Source organism: Varanus komodoensis, unplaced genomic scaffold (genome assembly GCF_004798865.1).
Source record: "Varanus komodoensis strain SLA01 unplaced genomic scaffold, ASM479886v1 scaffold24, whole genome shotgun sequence".
Taxonomy (NCBI): Eukaryota; Metazoa; Chordata; class Lepidosauria; order Squamata; family Varanidae; genus Varanus; species Varanus komodoensis.
Window position 1 is genome coordinate 749,909 of NW_025335641.1, and position 22,583 is coordinate 772,491.

Here is a 22,583-nt window from a genome sequence, read left to right on the forward strand (position 1 = left end):
CTATGCCATGCAGGGCCATCCAAGACGGACAGGTCATAGCAGAGAGCTCTGACAAAACATGATCCACTGGAGAAGGAAATGGCAACCCACTCCATCTTTGCCATGAAAACCCCATGGACAGTACCAAAAGGCAAAAAGATATGACGCCGGAAGATCAGCCCCTCAGGTTGGAACGTGTCCAATATTCTACTGGGGAAGAGCAGAGGGCTAGTACTAGTAGCACCAGAAAGAACGAAGTGACTGGGCCAAAGCCGAAAGGACACTCAGTTGTGGATGTATCTGGTGGTGAAAGGAGAGTCCGATGCTGTAAAGATCTATACTTCATAGGAACCTGGAATGTAAGATCTATGAGTCAAGGAAAGCTGCATGTGGTCAAACAAGAGATGACAAGACTGAACATTGTCATCTTAGGAATCAGTGAACTAAAATGGTCAGGAATGGGTGAATTTAATTCAGATGACCATCAGGTATACTACTGTGGGCAAGAATCCCTCAGAAGAAATGGAGTTGCCTTCATAGTCAATAAAAGAGTAGGAAAAGCAGTACTGGGATACAATCTCCAAAATGACAGAAAGATTTCAGTTCGAATCCAAGGCAAACCATTCAACATCACAGTAGTCCAAGTCTATGCCCCAACCACTGGTGCTGAAGAGGCTGAAGTTGACCAGTTCTATGAAGGCCTACAACACCTTCTAGACTTAACACCAAAAAATGATGTCCTTATCATTATCGGGGATTGGAATGCTAAAGTAGGAAGCTAGAAGATTAGCTTCTTGTTGCAAAATTTAGGCTTAAATTGAAGAAAGTAGGGAAAAACACTAGATCACTCAGGTATGACCTAAATCATATCCCTGATGAATATATAGCAGAGGTGACAAACAGATTTAAGGAATTAGATCTGATAGACAGAGAGCCTGAAGAACTATGGATGGAGGTTCACAACATTGTACAAGTTGGGTGGTCACTGACCTCGAGCCAGACATCCTAGAATGTGAAGTCAAATGGGCCTTAGGAAGTCTGAGCAACAACAATGCTAGTGGAAGTGACAGCATTCCAGCTGAGTTATGCAAAACCTTAAAAGATGATGCAGTAAAAGTGCTACACTCAATATGCCAGCATATTTGGAAAACTCAACAGTGGCCACAGGATTGGAAAATGCCAGTTTACCTTCCAATTCCAAAGAAGGGCAATGCCAAAGAATGTTCAAACTACCACACCATCACACTCATTTCACATGTTAGCAAAGTCATGCTCAAAATCCTACAAGCTAGGCTCCAGCAGTATGTGGACTGAGAACTACCAGAACTACAGGCAGGATTTCGAAGAGGCAGAGGAACTAGAGGTCAAATTGCCAACATACACTGGATCATGGAGAAAGCTAGGGAGTTCCAGAAAGACATCTACTTCTGCTTCATTGACTATGCTAAAGCCTTTGATTGTGTGGATCACAACAAATTGTGGCAAGTTCTTAAAGAAATGGAAGTACCCAGACCATCTTATTTGTCTCATGAGAAACCTATATGCGGGTCAAGAAGCAACAGTGAGAACTGGACACGGAACCACTGATTTGTTCAAAATTGAGAAAGGAGTTCGGCAAGGCTGTATACTGTCGCCCTATCTATTTAACTAATATGCAGAGCACATCATGAGAAAGGAGGGGCTAGATGAATCACAAGTTGGAGAAATATCAACAACCTCAGATATGCAGATGATACCATTCTAATGACAGAAACTGAAGAGGAACTAAAGAGCCTCTTGATGCGGGTGAAAGACAAGAGTGCAAAAGTTGGCTTGAAATTCAACATTAAGAAAACTTCCTTGCAAATAGATGGGGAAGAAATGGAGGTAGTCACAGATTTTATTTTCCTGGACTCCAGGATCACCGCAGATGGGGACTGCAGCCAAGAAATTGAAAGACACTTGCTCCTTGGGAGGAAAGCTATGGCAAATCTAGACAGCATACTAAAAAGCAGAGACATCACCCTGCCGACAAAAGTGCGTATAGTCAAGGCTATGGTTTTCCCAGTTGCACTGTATGGCTATGAAAGTTGGACCATAAGGAAGGCTGAGTGCCGAAGAATTGAGGTGCTGGCAGAGACTCCTGAGAGTCCCTTGGACTGCAAGGTGATCAAACCGGTCAGTCCTAGAGGAGATCAACCCTGACTGCTCTTTAGAAGGCCAGATCCTGAAGATGAAACTCAAATACTTTGCCCACCTAATGAGAAGGAAGGACTCAGTGGAGAAGAGCCGAATGCTGGGAACAATTGACGGCAGAAGAAGGGGATAGCAGAGAATGAGGTAGCTAGATGGACTCACTGAAGCAGTTGGTATGAGCTTAAGTGGACTCCAGGGAATAGTGGAGGACAGGAAGGCCTGGAGGAATGTTGTCCATGGGGTTGTGATGGGTCAGACACGACTTCGCGACTAACAGCAACAGCAACAAGTTTCTGGCATAATGTAACTCTTCATGTTCTAAAATGCATACTTGGATATCTTTAATAAAGGCTGACTAAAACTGCTAATAAGACATTGTTCATGTGTGGTTTGGGGTTTTTTTCTTTTGCATGGACCACCAGGACTATGTTTTTGTTTATTTGCTTTTTTAAATTACTAGTTATCCCTAGAGCTAAATATTGAGACTATGTCCAGGGTGGATAAAGAAGCTTTCAGCTCTGAGCACATTTAGTAGAGAGTATGACCCCAGTGCTACGTACAATTACCTGGGAGTAAATACCACTGAACTCAGTACAACTTCTGAATAAACATGGTTAGGATAGCAAAGTATGTCCAATGGGCATCTGAAGCATCCACAGATTTCTCTGCAACCCCAATTATTACATGCTATACATAATTTCCTCTGTTATCTCTGCTATTTGTCCTAACCCCACAGGTCTCTACAGCTAGGTACAAGGCTGACCCTAAGACATTTTGCTATCTAAGGAGGGCAGCTAAGGTCCATACTAGTACTGCAAACTTGTTAAGCATTTTGGCCCCTGAGGCAGAAAGTCCTGGAGGCATTGCTAGCAGTGAAAATGCAAAATTTAATAAATTAAATAACAAGTTGTTGCTTTTTCATGACAGCCTGAGGCAGCTGCCACAGGCTCTAAAATGTGTGTGCAGTATGTTTATAGGACTAACTCTCCTAAGGAGACCACTGTTTCTAAAACAGGACACATAGATAGAAGAGGTAAGGATATTTGATTTCAGGGAAAACCCCAAAAACCCTAATCAATGAGACTCAAGGGAACCCTTAGGAAGTGGAGCACATTTAGGCCAAAAGTCAACTACTCCAGGGGTATCATCATCATGGAAATCAATATCTTTCAAAATAGCTTTCTGTATACTGGGCTGCTGTCCATAAAACTTATTGTGCCACAATCTTTCAGATATTTCAAGGCTAGTTGGCTTTCGAAAATACTCTTCCCCCAAGAAATCCCTATTCTTTCCTATATCTGTTCACCTTTTGATAGTCTAGTGCAAAACTCTGGTGACAAAAGGAATATTGCACCCACCAAAAGCCTCAGATTCTCAGAAACGTGACCCATGGCACCGCTCTGTCTGTTATCCACTTTTGATTGTCCATGGCAGCTGAGATTGGATTGCCATGCTTCATATTACTTCTGGATCAAGACAGAAGTAATATGGGTGATAGATAAAGAAGCATCAGGAAGCAAAATGTATCTTGAATCCTTTGTGTTTAAAATGGGAAGTGTTCTTTGCAGGACAACTGAATATGGTTCTGCCAAGGCTAACAAAAACATGTTTATGTAAGGATATCAGGACTGAGTAATTTATTATTCAGAAATTGAATGCAACTGAACCAGAATATTGAGTGGGAAATGTCATGACTATCAACAAGTTTGCAAGAAGCAGCTAGAGTTACAATTGCATCAAAGTGGAAAGCAGAAGACTGCCCAACTGCTCAAGACTGGACAAATAAACTAGATGAGTATGCTAACCAATTATATAAATAGAAAACATGCCAAGGAATGTAATAAAAATGGAAAGCTTATTATAAGCAATTTAATTAATATTCAAGAAATGGAACTCATAGAAATATTATTAGTGAGCTTCAACTCAATGTTAAAGCTATGATGTTATTTACAATTAGTTTGATAAACTGGATCATTTGCTTACAAGTCTTAAGAACTGATTGACTTAACTGTGGGTAGATGAGATAGAAAGTTTTGCTTTTTTGTGAACTCATTAGATGTTGAAACTATATGCTAGATTTGTGTAATATCCTATGGTATTGTTTTTCTTATTTTTTTCTTTATTTGTATCTTACCTCTTAAAAAGAGTTTGTAATGGAATTTAAGCCCCACAGTTCAGCATCGTCTTTGGTGTCCGATATCAAATGAGAGGCAAAGAGGCAAGAAAAACTTACCTGAGATTTGTTATCATCTTACCTATGCAAGAAGTTCCATCATTGGTTACGAAGGTTAAATTGCCATTGCTAGATTTGAACCCAGGTGCACACATGCAGTAGTAACTTCCTTCTGTATTTGTGCAGTTTGCATTTTCCCCACAAAGAAGTGTGGCATTTTCACATTCATTATCATCTGTAAAATAGAACATTGAATCAGTTTTATTCTCTCCAGTGAAACTGCTTCTTCGCTCTCCTCATGATTCTTATAAATCATGCTTCTATAATAGCAAGGACTCTCTCAATAATTTGTTTCGACTGCTATGCATTTGTTTGAGGAAATGTGTGTGCTGAACAGGATTCCTCATTAGCCTACTCCATTTCCAAACAATGGATTAGATACATATTTACTGTAGTGAAGGGGGAGAAAAATGTTCAAGTGTAAAGATGTTTCACTGTAACCAAGACCAAGATCATTCATGCTATTGCATTCCTGATCACAGAGTATGGGTGTGAAAACTGAACAGTAAAGAATCATGACAGGAGGAAAATTGAGGTGTTGGAAGCAAGCTGCTAGATGAGAGCTTTGTGAATATCCTGGACTGAGAGAACAAGTGGATACTAGATCAAATCAGGCCAGATTTTTCTTGAAAGCAAAAATTTCAAAAATGTTCCTTGAAAGCAAAAATTACAAATTGAACCTGTTGTATTTGGGGTACATCATGTGAAGGCAAGACTCACTAGTGAAGACAATAAAGTGAGATAAAGTGAAGGGCAGAAGAAGAGGAATACCAACTATGAGAAGGTTCAATTCCATGAAGGAATCCACAGCCTTGAGTTTACAAAAGCTGCCCAGGGCTGTCAAGGACAGGCCTTTTGGACTCATTCATTCATAACGTAGCCCCAAGTCAGAGATGACTTGATGGCATGTAGCAACAACAAAGCCAATAATGAGGACTGGGAGCATATAACATCTTGCCTGCCTTGCCTCTTTTTAAAATCTGATGGCAGATTGTCACACTTGTCATTCATCTCCAGACCTTGAGCTGGAAGGTCAGAACCCCAATTAGGAAACCATGTAGATTTATTGACACATAGGATCCACCCCTCACATTTACATATTTAGATCTGTGCCATACAATAGTTCTTGCTTCTAGGAAGATATATATGATTGCAACCTTAACGTGTCAGTCATTCGCCCTTTGTGTGTGTTTGTGTACATATGAGCATTAGTAAATGGTTAATTGGATTTTAAAACAGGTTTTATCAAAAGGAAATAATATAGTTATCATTAATATTCATCATTTATTCAGTGGAAGAGAATGAACTCAGACATTGGATTAACAGTGAAATCATAAACTTGAGATTTGTGATTTTTTTCTATTGGGAAGCTGCAATAGAGGAGGGTTATGGAATGGATAGCCATCCATATGTTATGAGACTTCAATTCTAGCACCACCAGTAGTGTGGGATCATGGAAGTTCCAGTCCAACAACATCTGGAGGGCCAGATGTTCCCTGTTCCTGCAATAGAGCAGTCTTTCCCCAGCTGGCACCTTAAAGTATGCTGGAAGCTAAAGCGCATCACATCTCAAAGGTGTCCACTTGGGCACTTCTGCAATAGAACATACATTTGTACGTGGAGCAAAAACACAGTTATAACCAATATATTAACTGAACACTGCAAGGAAGCAAAAAGACAATTAATAGAAATATAAATCCATAGGTAGGAATGTAAGTATATTACAAGCCACAGGATTGTTCCAACACAAGCACTTGCCATGATGAGACCTGCGTTCTGCCCTAAGCTCCCTACAGGAGTGCTCCTGTTTGGAGTTCATCCAGCCAGATATCCACCCAGCTGTGCTCATCCCTGGATTGACATGCATTCAACCTCCCTTCTCCCACTTTTCCATTTTTTCCCCAAAATGACATTCAGCATTCTGTAGCCATTGAGCATATTCTGCTTTTAGTGAGCTATTCTGGTGTGTTGAATTTTTTCACTCCACTATCTCTTTTTTTCACTTTTTTGCATACTTTTATAAACCTCAATATCTTTAGGAATGTACTGACACTTCTCCCTTGAATCTCAGTGGCTTGGTTTTCGTGTTACTGTTTACCACCGAAGATCACTATTGTTAGGAGTGACAGAAGTTTTGGGATGCCACATGATTTATTTTTTTTCCAGCACACTTCTGAATTAGTTCAGAACACCAACAGAATGATCCTATGCTTCTTGGGCAAGTTTCCCAGGGACTGTAGGATAGATTAAAAAACCTTTCTAAGGCTGAATATGGTACCCCGACCTTGGGAAGATACGCTGGAGATTCAACTGCAGACTCCTTACCCTTGCAGCTAGCACAGGGAAAAATGTGTTGGCTGCTTCTTTGAGGTTAGAAAATTGACCTTGGAGAGGGAGAAGAGGAAGCATTTCAGTGGGTAGGTAGGGGACAAAACTGGAGAGGTCAGAATGAAATTGATCCTGAATCTCTACTGGCCCCCACCCCTCCCCTCCCCTCCCCTCCCCTCCAAAACAATCCTACTAGATGCAGAAGAGACCACTTACTGATAATTATCCAAAACAGAGGGGATGTAAAGATTTTGTTTGCCACTTCTCCTGCCCTGTTGGATGCAGCCTAACAGGGCAAAGGGAACTTGGAAGGCCAACAACATTAATGTCCCTTCAGCCTTGTTTGTTCAAACGTCTTGTGCATGGGGCACACTGGTGTGCACGTGAAACATGTATGCAAGGCTTTCCCTATTTACTGTCATGTTACAGACAGTTTTGCAAACCTAGTGTGAGCAAGAAACCATCTCTGATATTGCACTCAGTGGATATCATGTATTTAATGTGGGCATCTCATTAAATGGTTAGTGGAAGAACTGGCATTTTGTTTTGGGAAAACAATGAATAAGAATTCTTAACGGAAAGGGCAAGGTTGGAGACAATGTTAGTGTTTATTTAACTTCAAGATAGCATGGATGCTAATTCTTGTATTCCCCACCTTCTTCCTTTCTCAGATACAAGCCAAATAGTTCCAACATGCATTTATTTCCTTGGATCTCAGCTAAAAGTGGCACAGTGCTGAAAATATGATTGCATTACAACCATCAAATGGTGTAAAGAACACTCTCAAGTGGTACAAATCATCTCATCCAGTGGTTGCTATTAAAACCTTTACAGATTTGCCTAATTAACTTTATTGGGCTGTTGGCACTATGCCACACAACTAGGTGCCTGTAAAGATTTTAATGGAGACCTGTACATAGTAGAAGACACTCTCCTGCTCTCAAAGCCTTTTCAGACTAGAGCGGCCATTTCCTCCCATTTTTAAAAGGAAACAACTACCACCTTTTATTGTTCTTGCACAAGGCTGGGTTGTGTTTAGTCACCTGCCCTGATTAGCTCAATTCCTGTGAAATTAAGTTGCATTCAAAGACCATATGTGGGAATAACAGACTTAAATGGACATGCTTTAAGAACTATTTTTTTATTTAATGCCAGAGTCAATGAAGTTGTATAAGCGGTATAACACCTGATTTATTTCAGTGTCAACCTCAGGCCTTGCAAGGATAGCAGGGTAATGGGTTTTATTTTTTTAAATGCCTGGAAAAACTAGGGGATTTCCTGACTGTATTTTATCTTGATCTGTTAATTTTAGTTTAATTTATGCCTACTTCCCAAATCTTTGAGTATTTATGCATTCATTCATTCATAAATAATACTTATACATGACTTAACATAATAACATCTCTCAGCAATTTATGTAAGCCATCCTGAGACCTTCGTGACAGGATGGCATATAAATATTCTAAACAAATAAATAAATAAATGCACAATAGGTCTGATTCAGTGGTGTCAGTCCATTAATGGTAAAACAGATTTCCCCTTTCATACTGCCGCATCCTGTACACCGCACCCCAAATCTGCTATGGTGGGTTGAGCATCTCTAGAAAAGATTAGGGGCACACATGCATGTGTGGAGTCCCATTGATTCCACTTGGGCAAAGGCTGAATCCATGATAATCCACACACAGAGTTTCAACTACGATGCACTATAAACTAGCACTGTAATGAATTTTGTATCAGCTTATTTATTTTTGCATCTAAAAATTATTCAAATGGCTGAGAATTTTGGGAAAAACCTTTCTGTGTGCAGGGCTTCAGTGTTTACAATACTGCAAAGAGGTTAAGTGCCAAAGTGTATGCTGTTAATGTTATCACTTTTATCCTGTTCTATGATTTGCACATTTCTTTTAACATTTTAAGGTATATTACATCACTTCCATCTAGTCATGAATGAGTGGTATATTTGGTCTGTTTGGCCCACATTGGATGTTGGAGTTATGGAGCACTTTGCAAAATATAGAGGATTGGTATGTGGTTTGAGTGGACATTTTGTAGCTTCAGACATTTGCTAGCTTAGAAGATGATGTACTAGGCCATTCTTTTGTGTTCCAGATGGGTACTGGACATTGTGGAGTTAATAAGAGAATAAAACTACACGTCTTTTAGTCCTAAAAGGTCCTAAAATATTACTGTCAATTGTCTGAAAGCCGTTCTTTGCTTTTGGCTTAAATATATATATATATAAAGAGGCCCTTTTGGCAAATGTATTCTGGCTTTTTCCACTGACAGCAGTTGCTTCTCTTGTTGTTTTTGTTAACAAGAACATTAACCCACAAGAAGTCAAAACCAAGGATGCCTCATTCAGCTTCTAGCACTCATCTGGTGGCCGCTGTGGAAAGCCACAAGGTAACAAATCACAGTTGAGGCTCTAGAGGGCTTTCCAGGAAACACAAATAGCCAAGGAGGCTGCAAAACATAGAATGGGATAAATGAAGAATATCCCACCCCTGCAACCCCGCCATCTCCTTGTTTTAAGGTAGCCGCACCCTGAGAAATTTCTTCAGAATGTTGAAAGTTCCTGTGAAAGAAGAAAAACAGCTACTTCTTTCACAGGAAAACAGAGGTTGTAAAAGGGATGGTGGGTTTTAGCACAGTGCTATTAAATGTAAGCATTTCACAGACCTCTTGCCTGGCCCCAAAGCAGCATCCGCACTCATTGCAAACCACTGTGGCACAAGTCTGCAGACCTCTGTGGAGTGGAGCTGCCCTCCGCTGCAGTCCTGCCCATCACCTTCCAGTGTGACCTTGATGTGGCATTGGCTATTGGCAGCGACCCGTGCTGAGAGAGGGGGAAAGCGGGAAGGAGCAAGGCCGTGTGCCACACCTGCTGCCTGGGGATGGGGCCTCCTCCACTCCTCCAGGTGTTTTTTCAGTGGCTGATGTCCAGGGCAGAGGCAAGGACAATCCCACAGCAACTCCAGATGGTTTTATCATTTTATATACATTTTATCATGTCATTGGGTGACTTTGGGGAACAAAGGGATTCCCCCATACCTGGGGTCACTGGTAGGGGGAAGTATGGTTTTGGGGGATTAACAAGCCTGCACAGGAGAGGAAAGGTGCTGCCCCCTGCTGTCTCCTCTTCTGTTTTTCCCTCCATCTGGATGATTCCTGCCAGCTGTAACAGCCTATCCCCAGGCTTGATGGTAGTGCTGTCGAAAGCCAGATCAGCCCAAAATAAAATCTCCCTCATTTGATTGTGGATGAAGAGGCTGATCTGGCTTATGGGTGAAATGGGAAGGGTTACCCTCTCGCAGTTGTGCCTGCCTGGGTCCTTGGCACAACACCAGCATCGCCTTGAGGGTTGGGAAAGTGGTGGCTGTGGCCTATAGAAAGATGACCTTCCTCTCTTGGCTTCCTATTTGCTTGACAGCAGGTCTTGTTTATAACTTGTGTTGGGTGCTTGAGACATATTGGGGATTCTGTTGATGTACCATCCACTCTGCTGCCTGCTAGATTACCTGCTTGAGCTGCCTGAGATAGTCTTGGACCTGGCAGTGATTCTGGGGGATCTCAACCTATATGCAGAGGCTGCTTAATTCAGAGTAACTCAAGACTTCATGGCTGCCATGACAACCATGTGGCTGTCTCAGCCCAAAGCATAGAAAAATCACACTCTGGACCTGGTCTTCTCAACTGTGCAGGAAAATGGGGATCTGGTAGTGGAGGGGGCTGATTTGAACCCCTTTGTCATGGTGAGATCTCTTCCTCTTCAGGTTTGGACTTTTGGCCCCTTTTCCACTCTGAAAGGGTGGGGAACTGATTAAGCTGGTCCACGCCCCAGAGTCTAATGGATCTAGGAGGTTTCCAGAGAGCACTGCAGGATTTTCTGGCTGGCATGTCTGGTTCTCCTGTTGAAGCCCCAGCCCCGTGGAATACAGAGCTTGCCTATGCAGTTGACACAATCACTCCCAGGTGTCCTCTTCCCCCTTGCCAAGCTCCTTGGAATACACAAGAGCAGTAAGTGAAGAAGCAAGAGGGTAGACAGCTAGAGTTCAGGTGGAGGAAAACTCAAAATCAATCCAATTGAATGCAGCTTAGTGCCCATTATTGGGTGGTGAAGGGGACAAAGAGGTCCTTCTTTGACACCTCCATTGCTTCCTCAAGGTGTCATCCAGTGGGCTCCTCCTCCAAATGAAGTGAGAGGGGAATTGGCAAGAAAAGGGACTTTCTCCATCATCACACCTCACCTCTGCAATTCTCTTCCTAAAGGGGTGCAATCGGGATCCTTGTTACCCTGCTTTTGCTGCCAGGGAAATACCTTTTTATTCAGTACTTGCTTTGAGACAAATATGCTTTTATTATCTCATTTTAATTGTTTATTGTTGGTCATCTGTTTCCTTGGTTTGTATTTTATATATTATTGGTTTTTATGAGGTTTTAGATGTTATAGTATTAAATTCAACTATGGTTTTATAATATGTTGTTGTCCTGTTTTCCTGTGAGCTGCCCAGAGAGCTCCTGGCCAAAGCATACAAATACAATAAATAAATAAATGCAGTGCCTCCCACTCCCATCTAAAGGAAATGGGCTCTTCCAAATAAAAATATTATCCAAAATGAAGACATCCCATAATTACAGGGAACATCTAGGTTAAGATATTCTGCTACATTTATTGCAAAATGTATTAATCATCAACAACATGTTTTAATAAATCAAAGTCTAAAAACACAATGCAGAAATCAATGCTTGGAGCCAAGAATTTATATTCATTTTTCAACTTTTTCATAATTTGCAATGCTATTGAATATAGTATGGTTTGAAGGAAGTGGCAACTGCAGGGTTTATAGATTGGAAATTTTGTAACCTGTGTAAACAAACTTGTTTTTTTTCATCTTGGTCAGAAAGGATATGTTTGAAGACATATAGTTAATGGTTCCATTACTACCTGCTTAATTATGCACAACCAAATGACCATTGGCAAGGATATTTTTCAAGCACTGCAAAACAACATGTACTCAAAAAATGTAAGAAGTCAAGATATAATTGAAAGGAGAAAGGTTTTTTAAAAAATGTTTCCTTTAAAGTGAAGTAAAACTTTCCTGGGAAGGAGATGATAAACAGATATTGGCTTTGCAAAGCTAAAGCTATGCTCAAACAGTTTTTATATATTTGCTTGTTCCCCCAGTGTTTTGTTTGAGTCTCCATTAAGTTCAATGGAGGTAACCAGCCCATGGGGGAAAACAATGTAGATTGGCTCCATCTATTGAAAATAATGTTAAAGTCATGACTGCCCAATAGTTGCATTGTGCCTAAGAGTTCAATGGATCCAATGGAATTCCAGATGCTTGTTAACAGTGTTTAGCAGTGGGATTAACACAATATTCATTCTTTCATTGCAACTCTATACTGTTTGCACCTTCCCTGATACTATGAAATATCTCCATGGCTGAGAATCATGACAAATTCAGAAAATACAGGTTAATACAAATACAGTTTTCTATGGAATGTTAAACATTATTAAGGGGCAACCTGTATATTTGGTAACTATGAAGGACAAGACTTTTTCATCTTTTGAAGTGCTACCTGTCAGGTGGCAACTTGGCATAGAATCATAAAATAGTAGATCTGGAGGAGGCCAGAGGGCCACTGGGTCCAACCTCCTGCTCAGTTTAGGGGTCCAATTTAAACCATTCTTCTGAGATGGTTGTTCAGTTGCATCCTGAATGCCTTTAGTGTGGGAGAGTCCACAACCTCCCAGGGTAATCATTGCCATTATTATACTGCTCTATCAGTCAGGAAATTTTTCCTGGTATCTAGCCAGAATCTCGTTTTCTGTTACTTGAACTGTTTCTGTGTCCTGTACTCCGGGAAGATCAAGAAAAGATCCTGTGACAACCTTTCAAGAATTTGTAGAGTATTATCTCCTGCCTCAGTCTTCTCATCTTAAAGCAAAACATGTCCAGTTCTTCCAATCTCTCTTCACAGGGCTTTGACTCCAGTCCCTGGATCATCCTTGGTGCCCTCCTTTGAATGCTTTCCAGCTTGTCTGCATTTTGCTCGAACTGTGGTGCCCAGAACTGGGCACACTACTCCAATTGAAGCCTAATCAGCAATAAGTAAAGGGAACTAGTACTTCATGTGATATATAAGTTATACTTCTATGAATGCAGCCTAAAAGAGCATTTGCCCTTTTTGCAGCCACATCACACTGTTAACTCATGTGATCTACAGCACTTCCAAGATCCTTCTCACTTCCAGTATTGTCATGTCATGAGAGAGGCCAGCTGGATCCAGGGATCAGATTAGATGGCCCAGGAGGCCCTCTGACTCACTCTGTTTCTTTGTTTCTATGTTGAGCCAAGTATTCCCCACCTTGTAATGATGCATTTGATTTCTTTTTCCTAGGTGCAGAACTTGGCATTTGTCCCTATTGAATTTCATTCTGTTCTTTCATCCCAGCAATCCAACCTATCAAAATCACCTGGAATCTTCTTTCTGTTCTCCATGTTATTAGCTACTCCATCCAGTTTTGTGTTAACTGGAAATTGGGAGTGGGGGATCTGAGCAGCAAGAGGACCACCAAACAAGACCTCATGGGCTCTATGCAGCCTGCAGCCTATGTGTTGGACTACCTTGCTCTAGGATGTTCTGTCAGTAGAAACATTTCAGGGAGATAGTCATGTTATTTTGTTGCACCGAAACCAACAAAGATAAGAGCCATAAAGAATAACACATTTAGTATAACATGCCAGAATAAAATTACTAAAGATGCAGCCATACATGGTTGGTGTGTAAGCAGCATACAGGCATTCAAGAAAGAAGAGGACTCACAGAGAGTTACTGGGCCAGTCTAACCTAACCTGGTACTCTTGGCTCCTATTGCCTCAGCCTCTGTGTCTAATAGTCAGGGAGCAGTACAAGGAGTACTAATACCGGGAGTAGTAATTGGAAAAAGCTGGGCAGTGAAGCACTAGGTTTGGGAAAGGTACTTCAGGGAACTCAGGCCCCACATTAGGTTCCTGAACTGGAGTGATCCCCTGTGCCTATTACAGTAAATGTTGCTGCTAGAGGTAAAGGAAAGTCTATTTTCTGACTGGTGTAGAATATGCAGGAACGTAATGTGATTATTCATTCTTACATATGCTCCTTTCTCTTCCATGAATACTTATTCCCATGAAACCATCAGTGGTTCAGCTAGATAATTTTAGATCCTGGTCTTAATGGTCTATGGGGACTCCTTTGGATGGTCGCATATATTACTTCGATTGAGACACACACAATTAAAGTTTCAACGGTCAACTGCCGTTCCACTTTAACATTTCTACTACTTTCTTGATATGGTAGAACAAAAACATTAAAAATAGCTGTGAGCCCCACTTTTAAGAAAATAGTCTGAGTATGTACAGGTTTTCATTTTAACTTCACTGTAGTCATAGCACTATCATATATACAGGAAATTACAGCCACACTTGTCAGCTGTTGTGGTCATTTTTCTGCCCCACTTGGGCTGAAAGGCCTTGGACTTCAGCCCAGAGTCAGCCCTAGCTGCATCATTGTATACTGTATACAATTGGTTTATTGTTGTTGCTGTCATTATGGGAAGGGATGAAGGGCCTATACTTGCTGTTGAGCACATTTTTGGAGGGAAAGGCAGCCCTCTGCTGGGTTTCTGTCACCCAAACACTGCCTGATTTGCATGCTAAGCTGTCTCAGTGACCTTCTATTGAGAAGGTCTCCAGCTTTCCCTTACTGTCCCCTTCAATAGCCAGACAAGCACCTGGCTGGTAATAAAGTTTACACTAATTTACTTCAAGTTCCTACTCTTCTAAATGGTGCTTCCACTGGAGTAGTTCTTAGTAAACTCTGCCCAAAGTTTCTGTACTCAGTTTTCCTCCGGTACCACAAGAGAGACTTTTAAGGCACAAAGGATGAAATTCAGGCCGATTCCTTCCAGAATAAACCTGGACACAGTTTCCCCTGTGGCAAAAACCTGTCGGGGGTGAATTTGACAGCTTCAGGCTGGTGGCCACAGAGGGGCCATCACAGCATGAAACTGGACAGCCCTGGCTGGGAAGTTAGCGTAGCCAAGCCGGCTCGGGAATACACTGATTCATTGCATCCTGCTGTTTTCCTCTGACAGCAGCTCTCTGTTGGCCTATTCTCTGGGGAAAACCGGAGCTGCCTTTCCGTAGCATAACCCCAGAAGGGAAGCAGTGGTTGAAGTGGCTCACTTAACCCCTCCAAAGCAAGGAAATGAAGGCTTCCTGTAAAACAAATCCCAGTGACATTCACCCTGCTGTGCTCAGCTTGTGTAGAGGTCTCAGCACAGTGGGCAGTCTGGCATGTATTACCCCTTGTGCTGCTGTAGTGTGCCTCCAGTTATACAAAAGAGAAAACAAGTTCACAAGAGCAATGCCCATAATAATCCCCACCTTTCCTTTCTTTCAGATGCTGCCCTGGGTAAAAGTTTTAAATGCACTTTTTGATATCTATTAATTGTGAGGCCGATACTTAAAACAAAAGAAAGAATCTATGAACTGATAAGCATCAGCACAAAACATTTTGTATGTCTGAAAGCTTTCATCCATCACAGACATGGAGTTGATGAACCAGTTTAGAATGACTTAATTAAAAACATAATCTGACTTTGAAAATAATGATAAACTATGGTTTGTTGTTATTGCCCTGAGCCAAGGTGAGCCATAGGTTTCTGTGCTTCACTTCTCTTCTTCGAGTGCAGCCATGAGAAAGAGACCAAAAAGTTTCATGCTCTTCCTTAATGAACTCCAATTTTGTGTTATGTACAAACCTTATGTACAACCTGTGATTAGCCTTAAATATGCTTTACTGACACAAACTTCAAAATGAAGTTTATAAAGTTGGTTTATTTCAGTTAGCCATACACTTAACAGCTTAACCATAACCTTAGCAGTTAATTAAATACTGAAGTGAAAACTTTCTATCTCCTTGGAACCATGCTAGAGCAGGAGAAGGCAAGGAAGAGGGATGGTCATTAGCTCAAGGTTCACCTGGGCCCATTCCTGTAATAATAAACTTAAGAACACAGTTGCTCCTGTCTTCATATAAGTTCAAGTCAAGAATTCTTAAGTGAAACAGTGCCTCATTTTTGCAGCATGTCAACTTTTATAGAAGTACCCCAAAATAACTAATCAAGAATGATTCCTACAGGAATTGAATGGTTTCTAGGCAAGAGAAGATGGGGCTTAGCCGTGTGCTTTTCTACCTGTCAGGAAAGGTCCACACAACGCTTTGCAAATATAAGCTAGTTTATTGCTATGGGTTTTTCCCCTGGCAGGACTCTTGGTTATGCTAACTAATTTACATAAACCTCCTTAAAAAGCAACAGCAGTTTTACATGATGTTGGTAAACCCAGATTTGGAAAAATAATGCTGTTGCATCATAAAGGATGCTGTCATCTGGTGGTGAAGGATTCATCTACAAGTGAACCTGTCATCTCATCTCAAACTCTTAAGACTCTGTACAGTAGCCTTTCTCAAACTGGTACCCTCTAGATGTTTATGATTACCCTTACAATCATTCCCACCCAGCATGACCGAGGACCATTGATGATGGAAGTTGTAATCCAGAAAAGCTGGAGGGCACCCAGTTGAAGAAGACTGCTATGCGATATAGGTGAAATGGTCTCAAAGAACTTGCAAACATGGTAAATATGTTATCAGGATAACAAAAATCTTGAAGCAATTTATAAAGCACATTCTAATATTATCTTTTGCTCTGTCATACTGCCTTCTATTATATCATAGAAACAAATGTCACAGACATCCTTATGGCGTTTTCTCATTTGATTATACTTGTCAATATAGTTTTCCAAAGGAAAACTTCAGTAAAGCCCCAATATGTAGACTTTTTAAAGCTTTCCCCCATTTTTCTGAGCTAAATATATTTTTGATAATATTTCACTGTTATATGGCTACCAGATTAAAAAAAAGTATTGGATTTTGCAAAATTATAGCAAAGCCCAGATTTTGAGATCCTAACTTGTCTCCTACCCTATTTCCACCTAAATGTTAATCTAAAAGATTTCCTCGGAACAGATTTTACTGAAGGGGGGAATAATTTGTCTAATAGCAGAGAATGATTACTTCTATTTAGGCGCTATCATGAAAAGAACATTTATGATTTGTAACCTTTTATTTATGAAGAGTAAAAAAGAAAAACTTATGCAGATACATCTTGCAAGCAAGGAAATCGTTCAGTCAGGCACACTCAGGAATGAAGATTAGAAACTCTATTAGTTAAATTAGAGAATGAAAATAATATTAGTACAAGATGGGAAATGAATGGTCCATTTTTAAAAGGTTTTGATATATTATTTTTTTCTTTCCCTACAGAAAAGACAGCGTCATTGCTCAGTACATATATTCTCACTTTGAGTATTTGTTTTTGTTCATAGTCAGATGAAATAACTCATTATAACTCTCTTCCTGAAAGCAATGTAGCAATTATAATGATTATTATTATGCATAAGCACTTATACCAGGGGTCTCAAACTCAACTTACCTGGGGGCTGCTGGAAGTAGAGTCTGGGTGAGGCTGGGCTGCATCAAGTATTCCACCACTGCGGTGGTGGTGGGCCGCTCATCCCGAGGCCGGCCTGGATGTCACCGGTGTTTTGAAGGCCACAGGGCCCCTCCCCCATGCCCCGCCTGTCCCGGCAATTGGCCTGCGGGCTGTGAGTTTGAGACCCCTGACTTATTCAGTCTCCAGGTATGGAGCTTTAGGAAGGACTATACAAAGCTTGCATAAATTAAGTGCTGGTTGCACATAAATATTCATCATTTGATTATCACAGAGTAATGACAACATCCAATGATGGCTTGCATCTGTGAATGAACCATTCAGGATCTCAAAAACCACTGATAAAGGTTTCACATGAGTTGAACTCAGCTTTTGTTAATTATACTTTGTTTTATTCAGACCTGCTTCTATGGGTAATTAGAGTTATGTGTCATTTGTAGATATAAGTCATGGTTGTATTAGTATGAAAACCAAAAGGAAGACCTCTATACCATTTTATATGGACAAAGGTTTCTAATCTCAAATACCAAAAGTTCACAAAAACAAGGTCTATCAAGTATTTGGTCCTGCAACAAAACATTGCTGTATGGAATGCTTCTATTCAGGACTCCACCAGCCCAACAGGCCATATTCTAGGATGCTCCATTCCATTCCATTCCATTCCATTCCATTCCATTCCATTCCATTCCATTCTTCCCCCACTTGATTCAAAAACTGGGAGCACTAGAAGTTCAACTGCTCCACACACATTTCTACTCTCATTTCAACTATCAGGTTGATGGAATTTCAGGGGAAAGTGCGGAGAAAGCTTAAACCACAAGTGTCATGGTTACACAACAGTAAGGCAAATTGCAGTATCAAGTACACATACGAAGATGCTTAGAAGAATGTATAGTTTGACCTATTCTCAGGCAAGGAACAAGTAAACTTTGTTGTCAATACCCCCAGTTATTGCTGCTATTTTCAGATCTAGTTCGGCATTAGCAAGGAAGTTATTCCCCCGTTCACTTAAGCTTTTGGTGATTATTTCTTTTGTTATTGCATGATTATGATTTGTTATGGTGGCAATTTATTGCTTATTATTTAGCTTGAACTTGTTACTGTTTTCTTCCCTGAATGCTAAAATTGGTCTAAACTGCCTTTATTTACAGTGTATTGATGTAATGATACTGTTTTATCTGCTATTGATTGTTCTTTTACTGATATGGTTATTTTCTGCTTTGACTGCTTAAACTTTTTTGTTAAAAAAAGATTGCATATCAGTATTTGTGGAAAGGCAGCTTAGAAATATTTCAGCAGTGTAGTCCTGTGTATGACCATTCAAAAGAAACTTTTTGAAACTGAGTTCAAAAGGGCTCATTCCCAGGTAAGTGGGTATAAGATTGCAACTAAATCAATCAGTCAGTGACTATTAGCTGGATAAACACTGCTACATGCAAAATTGGAACACATGAAATTCAGGCTTAAATTGCATTTTCCTAATTCTTTGTTTACCTGTACTGACTTGCTTAATTTCCCAGAAAAAACTGGTTCAGGCACACTTTACAGCATGACAAATGGAGAAAATCTAAGAATGTGACATACTACATACAAATTACCTAACCCAGCAGTTACCAATAAAATGAACTCAAAGGTCCTCAGTGGATGATGTAAGATATAGTGCCCAGGTAGCTAACATAATTTAGTTATGAAAAAGGGCTATGGAAAAGCACAAGTTAATTTTTTTCTACAGATAAAGATAACAAATGTCTCTATTTCACTTTACTCACCAACCCTACAATTATAGAGTGGTTATGCAAACACAGAATAAAATGCAGCTTGAAATAACCCATGCATGCAGGGATTCTCTTGATAAATTGGAAACCATAATACAGATACATATCCATATTGCAGTGGGCATCTGGAAGCAAGTCATCCAGTGGGATTCTTACTCACTGTGTGGAAGGGACAGTGCACATCCCCATCCACAGGTTAGGACTGCAAATCCCACAACACATCTTCCTGTGCATGGCTATCTCTGATACCAGGCTATGCTTATAAAACACAATTAGAATTAATTCCTTTGATGTTATACTTTACTGAAGATTGTGATTCTGAGAGCCATTGTAGTGTAGGGGTTAAGAGCACAAGACTGGGACACAGGAGATCTGGGCCCTAGGCCCCACTCAGCCATGGAGCCAACTGGGTGACTTTGGACCAGTCACAGACTTTCATCCCAAACTATCTCACAGGATGGTTTGTTGTAATGGTAAAATTAAAAGGAGGTACATAACGTAAGCTCCACCTGTGCCACTTCATTGCACAGTAAGCACAGTGTTGGTTGGTATCTATTAGGGTACATTTGTTTGTTTGGTGTACAGGATTGATATTTAATGTTCTATTGAGATTGCCAAAAGAAGAGAGGAGATCATGGGTAGCACTTAGGATGGGGGGTGGGACAGGTGGATATTCACTGCTCCATTTGCCCCCATTATAGAATCATTTCTGATAAGCATCCACACCCCTGACCAATTAAGTACAAAACATTCAGAGTTGGCTTGTTTCCAACAATATATTTGTTTGTTTTTAAGCAATCACAGAAAGATGGGACAGTGAAGCAGATAAGGAAATTAAGGTAAATCAAAACTACTGTAGAAGCTATATGGATTTGGCTCAGTGTCCTGCCTTGCATGGATGATCTAGGGTTGCAACAATACTCTCAGGATCCTTTCTTCTGCTTGTTAGACTTCGTTTCATGCTCGGCCTTGGCTTCAGAAGAAGGTGAGCTTAGAGAGAAAGCCTGTGAATGCTCATGAAACTCTAATTGTGCAACTGGCAACCGTCTTCTCCAGCACATGCAACACAAACAAATGTTGTGAGTCATGTGCACAGGATGCTGCTTGTGTAGTGTTTGTATGGCTCAGTTCCTGGTGGGTGGTCACACAAATTTTCAGCATGCTTGGAAGCAAAGCAATTTGTCATACTTCCCTATGATAACCACCTGAGAAACTGCTTTGAATTTCCTAGGGAAGGAGAAAACTAAGTGAAACAAATATAGAGTTGGTGCTGCCTGTGTAGTTCTACCAGTTTTCCCCATCCCATGGAAGGCCCTCTAGAGCAGATGTGGGTCATAAACACTGCATACCAGAAACTGAAGTGTCATGTTGCATTGTTGGAATCCTGTTCCAAAGTGGATGCTTGAACACATGAGAGTTGGATCCAACTCTACGTTAGCAGTGCTCTCTATATAGTATCCCACAGAATTGTACCAGAAGTTTCCACTTTATTGTCAATTTGAAGTCCTGTAAATATACAACCATGAAGTCCAGTTCATGATTTTGTTTCTCTCTTCAGACGTTGCAGAATAAGACTCACTCAAAAGGGATGTATATGTAAATTCTGGTACTGGAATTTGTCTTGGGATATCATTTCTGAATATCATCCCTAAAGAAATAGGCAAACATTTTTACTGGCCTGCAATCATTGGTCAGGGTTAAGCAGGCTGGGGACATTGTAGGTAAAGGTATTTTTATTTTATATACATTATTTTATACATGTCATATCCTTTTTAAATATGGTGGACTGATTCACATTTGGCTTTATCACCCATACTATGACATGATATAAGACCTCTAGCAATGACTTAAGACCTCTAGTTAATATGTGAAGTGCATAGGGAGGTTCTCAAAATTAATCTTTGACCCAGCATAGCAGATCAAAAATAGCCATGTTCTGGTGTGATATGCTAAATCATGTTTTCCACCTTAAGGAGAACACAACAATTCAAAGGTCAAAACTGCATGCAGTTGAAGGTCATCTCCGAAACACAAAATAATCACCATTCTTTTTTGCAGAGCTCTATGTCTCTCCTGCACTTTGCTCCAAGCTTCCTGTAACTGCAAGCTTTGTCATTGTACTCTTTCACATTTAAATCTATTCCTCTGTGAAAGGGTACTGCTGCTATTCCAGGCTTCTCATCTGTATTTCAGACACTACTTAGATCAAAGAATTGAAAAGGTCAGTGTATGAACCTTAGAATTAAGCTGTTTATGCTCCTACATATGACACACAGCGGCTACAGAGCAAGGACATCCAAGGCAGCATAAATGAATTGATTTTTCTCCTCATTCTATGTAAAATATTGTAGTTTGTGCCTAATCATGGTGCTACTATAAATTTTTCAGCCAGTAAGATTCTTTCAAATTCTTTCCCCCATCAATCATAGCAAAGAAGGGTTCTGTTGCCGGATAATTGCATCTTGCTATACCCTCCAAGGGCACCCTCAAGTTTTCTGTTCCTTTTCCCAGACAGTGGCCAGCCATGACAACCATTTTATTAGCTGATGTATTGTTGTTCTCAGGAAAAAAAAGTTTTATAGCTTGGGGCTTTTCTGTTACTGGACCAGAACTATCAGCCCATAATTGGGAATGGATACGGAAGCAGTTTATATTGTTTAGCAACAATGTTGCCTGGAAAACATCTTGCAAACAGTGGTAACTAGTGTAATAATCATAATTTTATTTGAGAAAAACGGTGCATGGTTTATGTTTCAGTTTCTTCCTGTCAAGACATAATTGTAGAGTCATTTTGTTTCTCTGTGTTCTTTTCCCAAGGGGGAAAAGGGGGGGGGGGGAGAGAGAGAGAGAGAGAGAGAGAGAGAGAGAGAGAGAGCCTTCAGACAAGAAATTTAATTACTAAATGCAGACCACTATTCTTAAAACAATTCTATAAATCAGTTCATACAGAATAAATACAATAATAATTATAGATACATGTACTGTCTAATGTTATGTTCATTGTTCTTACGATGGCTATTTCATTTTTCACGAGTATGCAGCTGACTTCCTCATGTCTGGTTAGATTGTACAAACATGAAAGCTAATTAAAAAAATATATGTGTATTAAATGACAACTAGGATAATAATAATAGCATAATATGAAAACCCATTTAATTTTCTATGGAATTCTTCCCTGACATGGTGGACTGAATTGCAAAACAGTCATTTTTCTTCTTTAGCATAGTATACTCATCTTTCTATAATATCACCTTTCAAATAATTATATATGTTCAGCACATTTTGTTTATTTATGTTTTTAATTTCATGCTTGTAAACACCAGCTGAATCCTGAAAGTGAATACCACACAAAGCAAGTCCTGAGCCCTATGCAGGTGCCCCCTAACTAGGGCGAATAAAATTTTGGGGAAGAGCATGTGCTTGCCTTTGCCTCCAGTACCTGTGGGGGACAACTTTCTAAACAGGGCAGCTTGTGCTACCTGAAGAGGCATTCCCCATGGCCCAGAATGCTGAGAAATCAGCATTTTGC

The 22,583-nt window shown here is 40.3% G+C and overlaps 1 protein-coding gene across 1 annotated transcript in view; it reads right to left on the reverse strand.

Moving 5' to 3' along the window:
* The window catches only part of ADGRL4 (adhesion G protein-coupled receptor L4), a 119,824-nt gene that overhangs the window by 62,841 nt on the left and 34,400 nt on the right, over positions 1-22,583 (reverse strand). Inside the window, exon 3 of the mRNA XM_044432606.1 lies at positions 4,410-4,562. Coding sequence (XP_044288541.1) covers positions 4,410-4,562 — 153 coding nt within the window. The remainder of the gene's footprint in view (positions 1-4,409; positions 4,563-22,583) is intronic.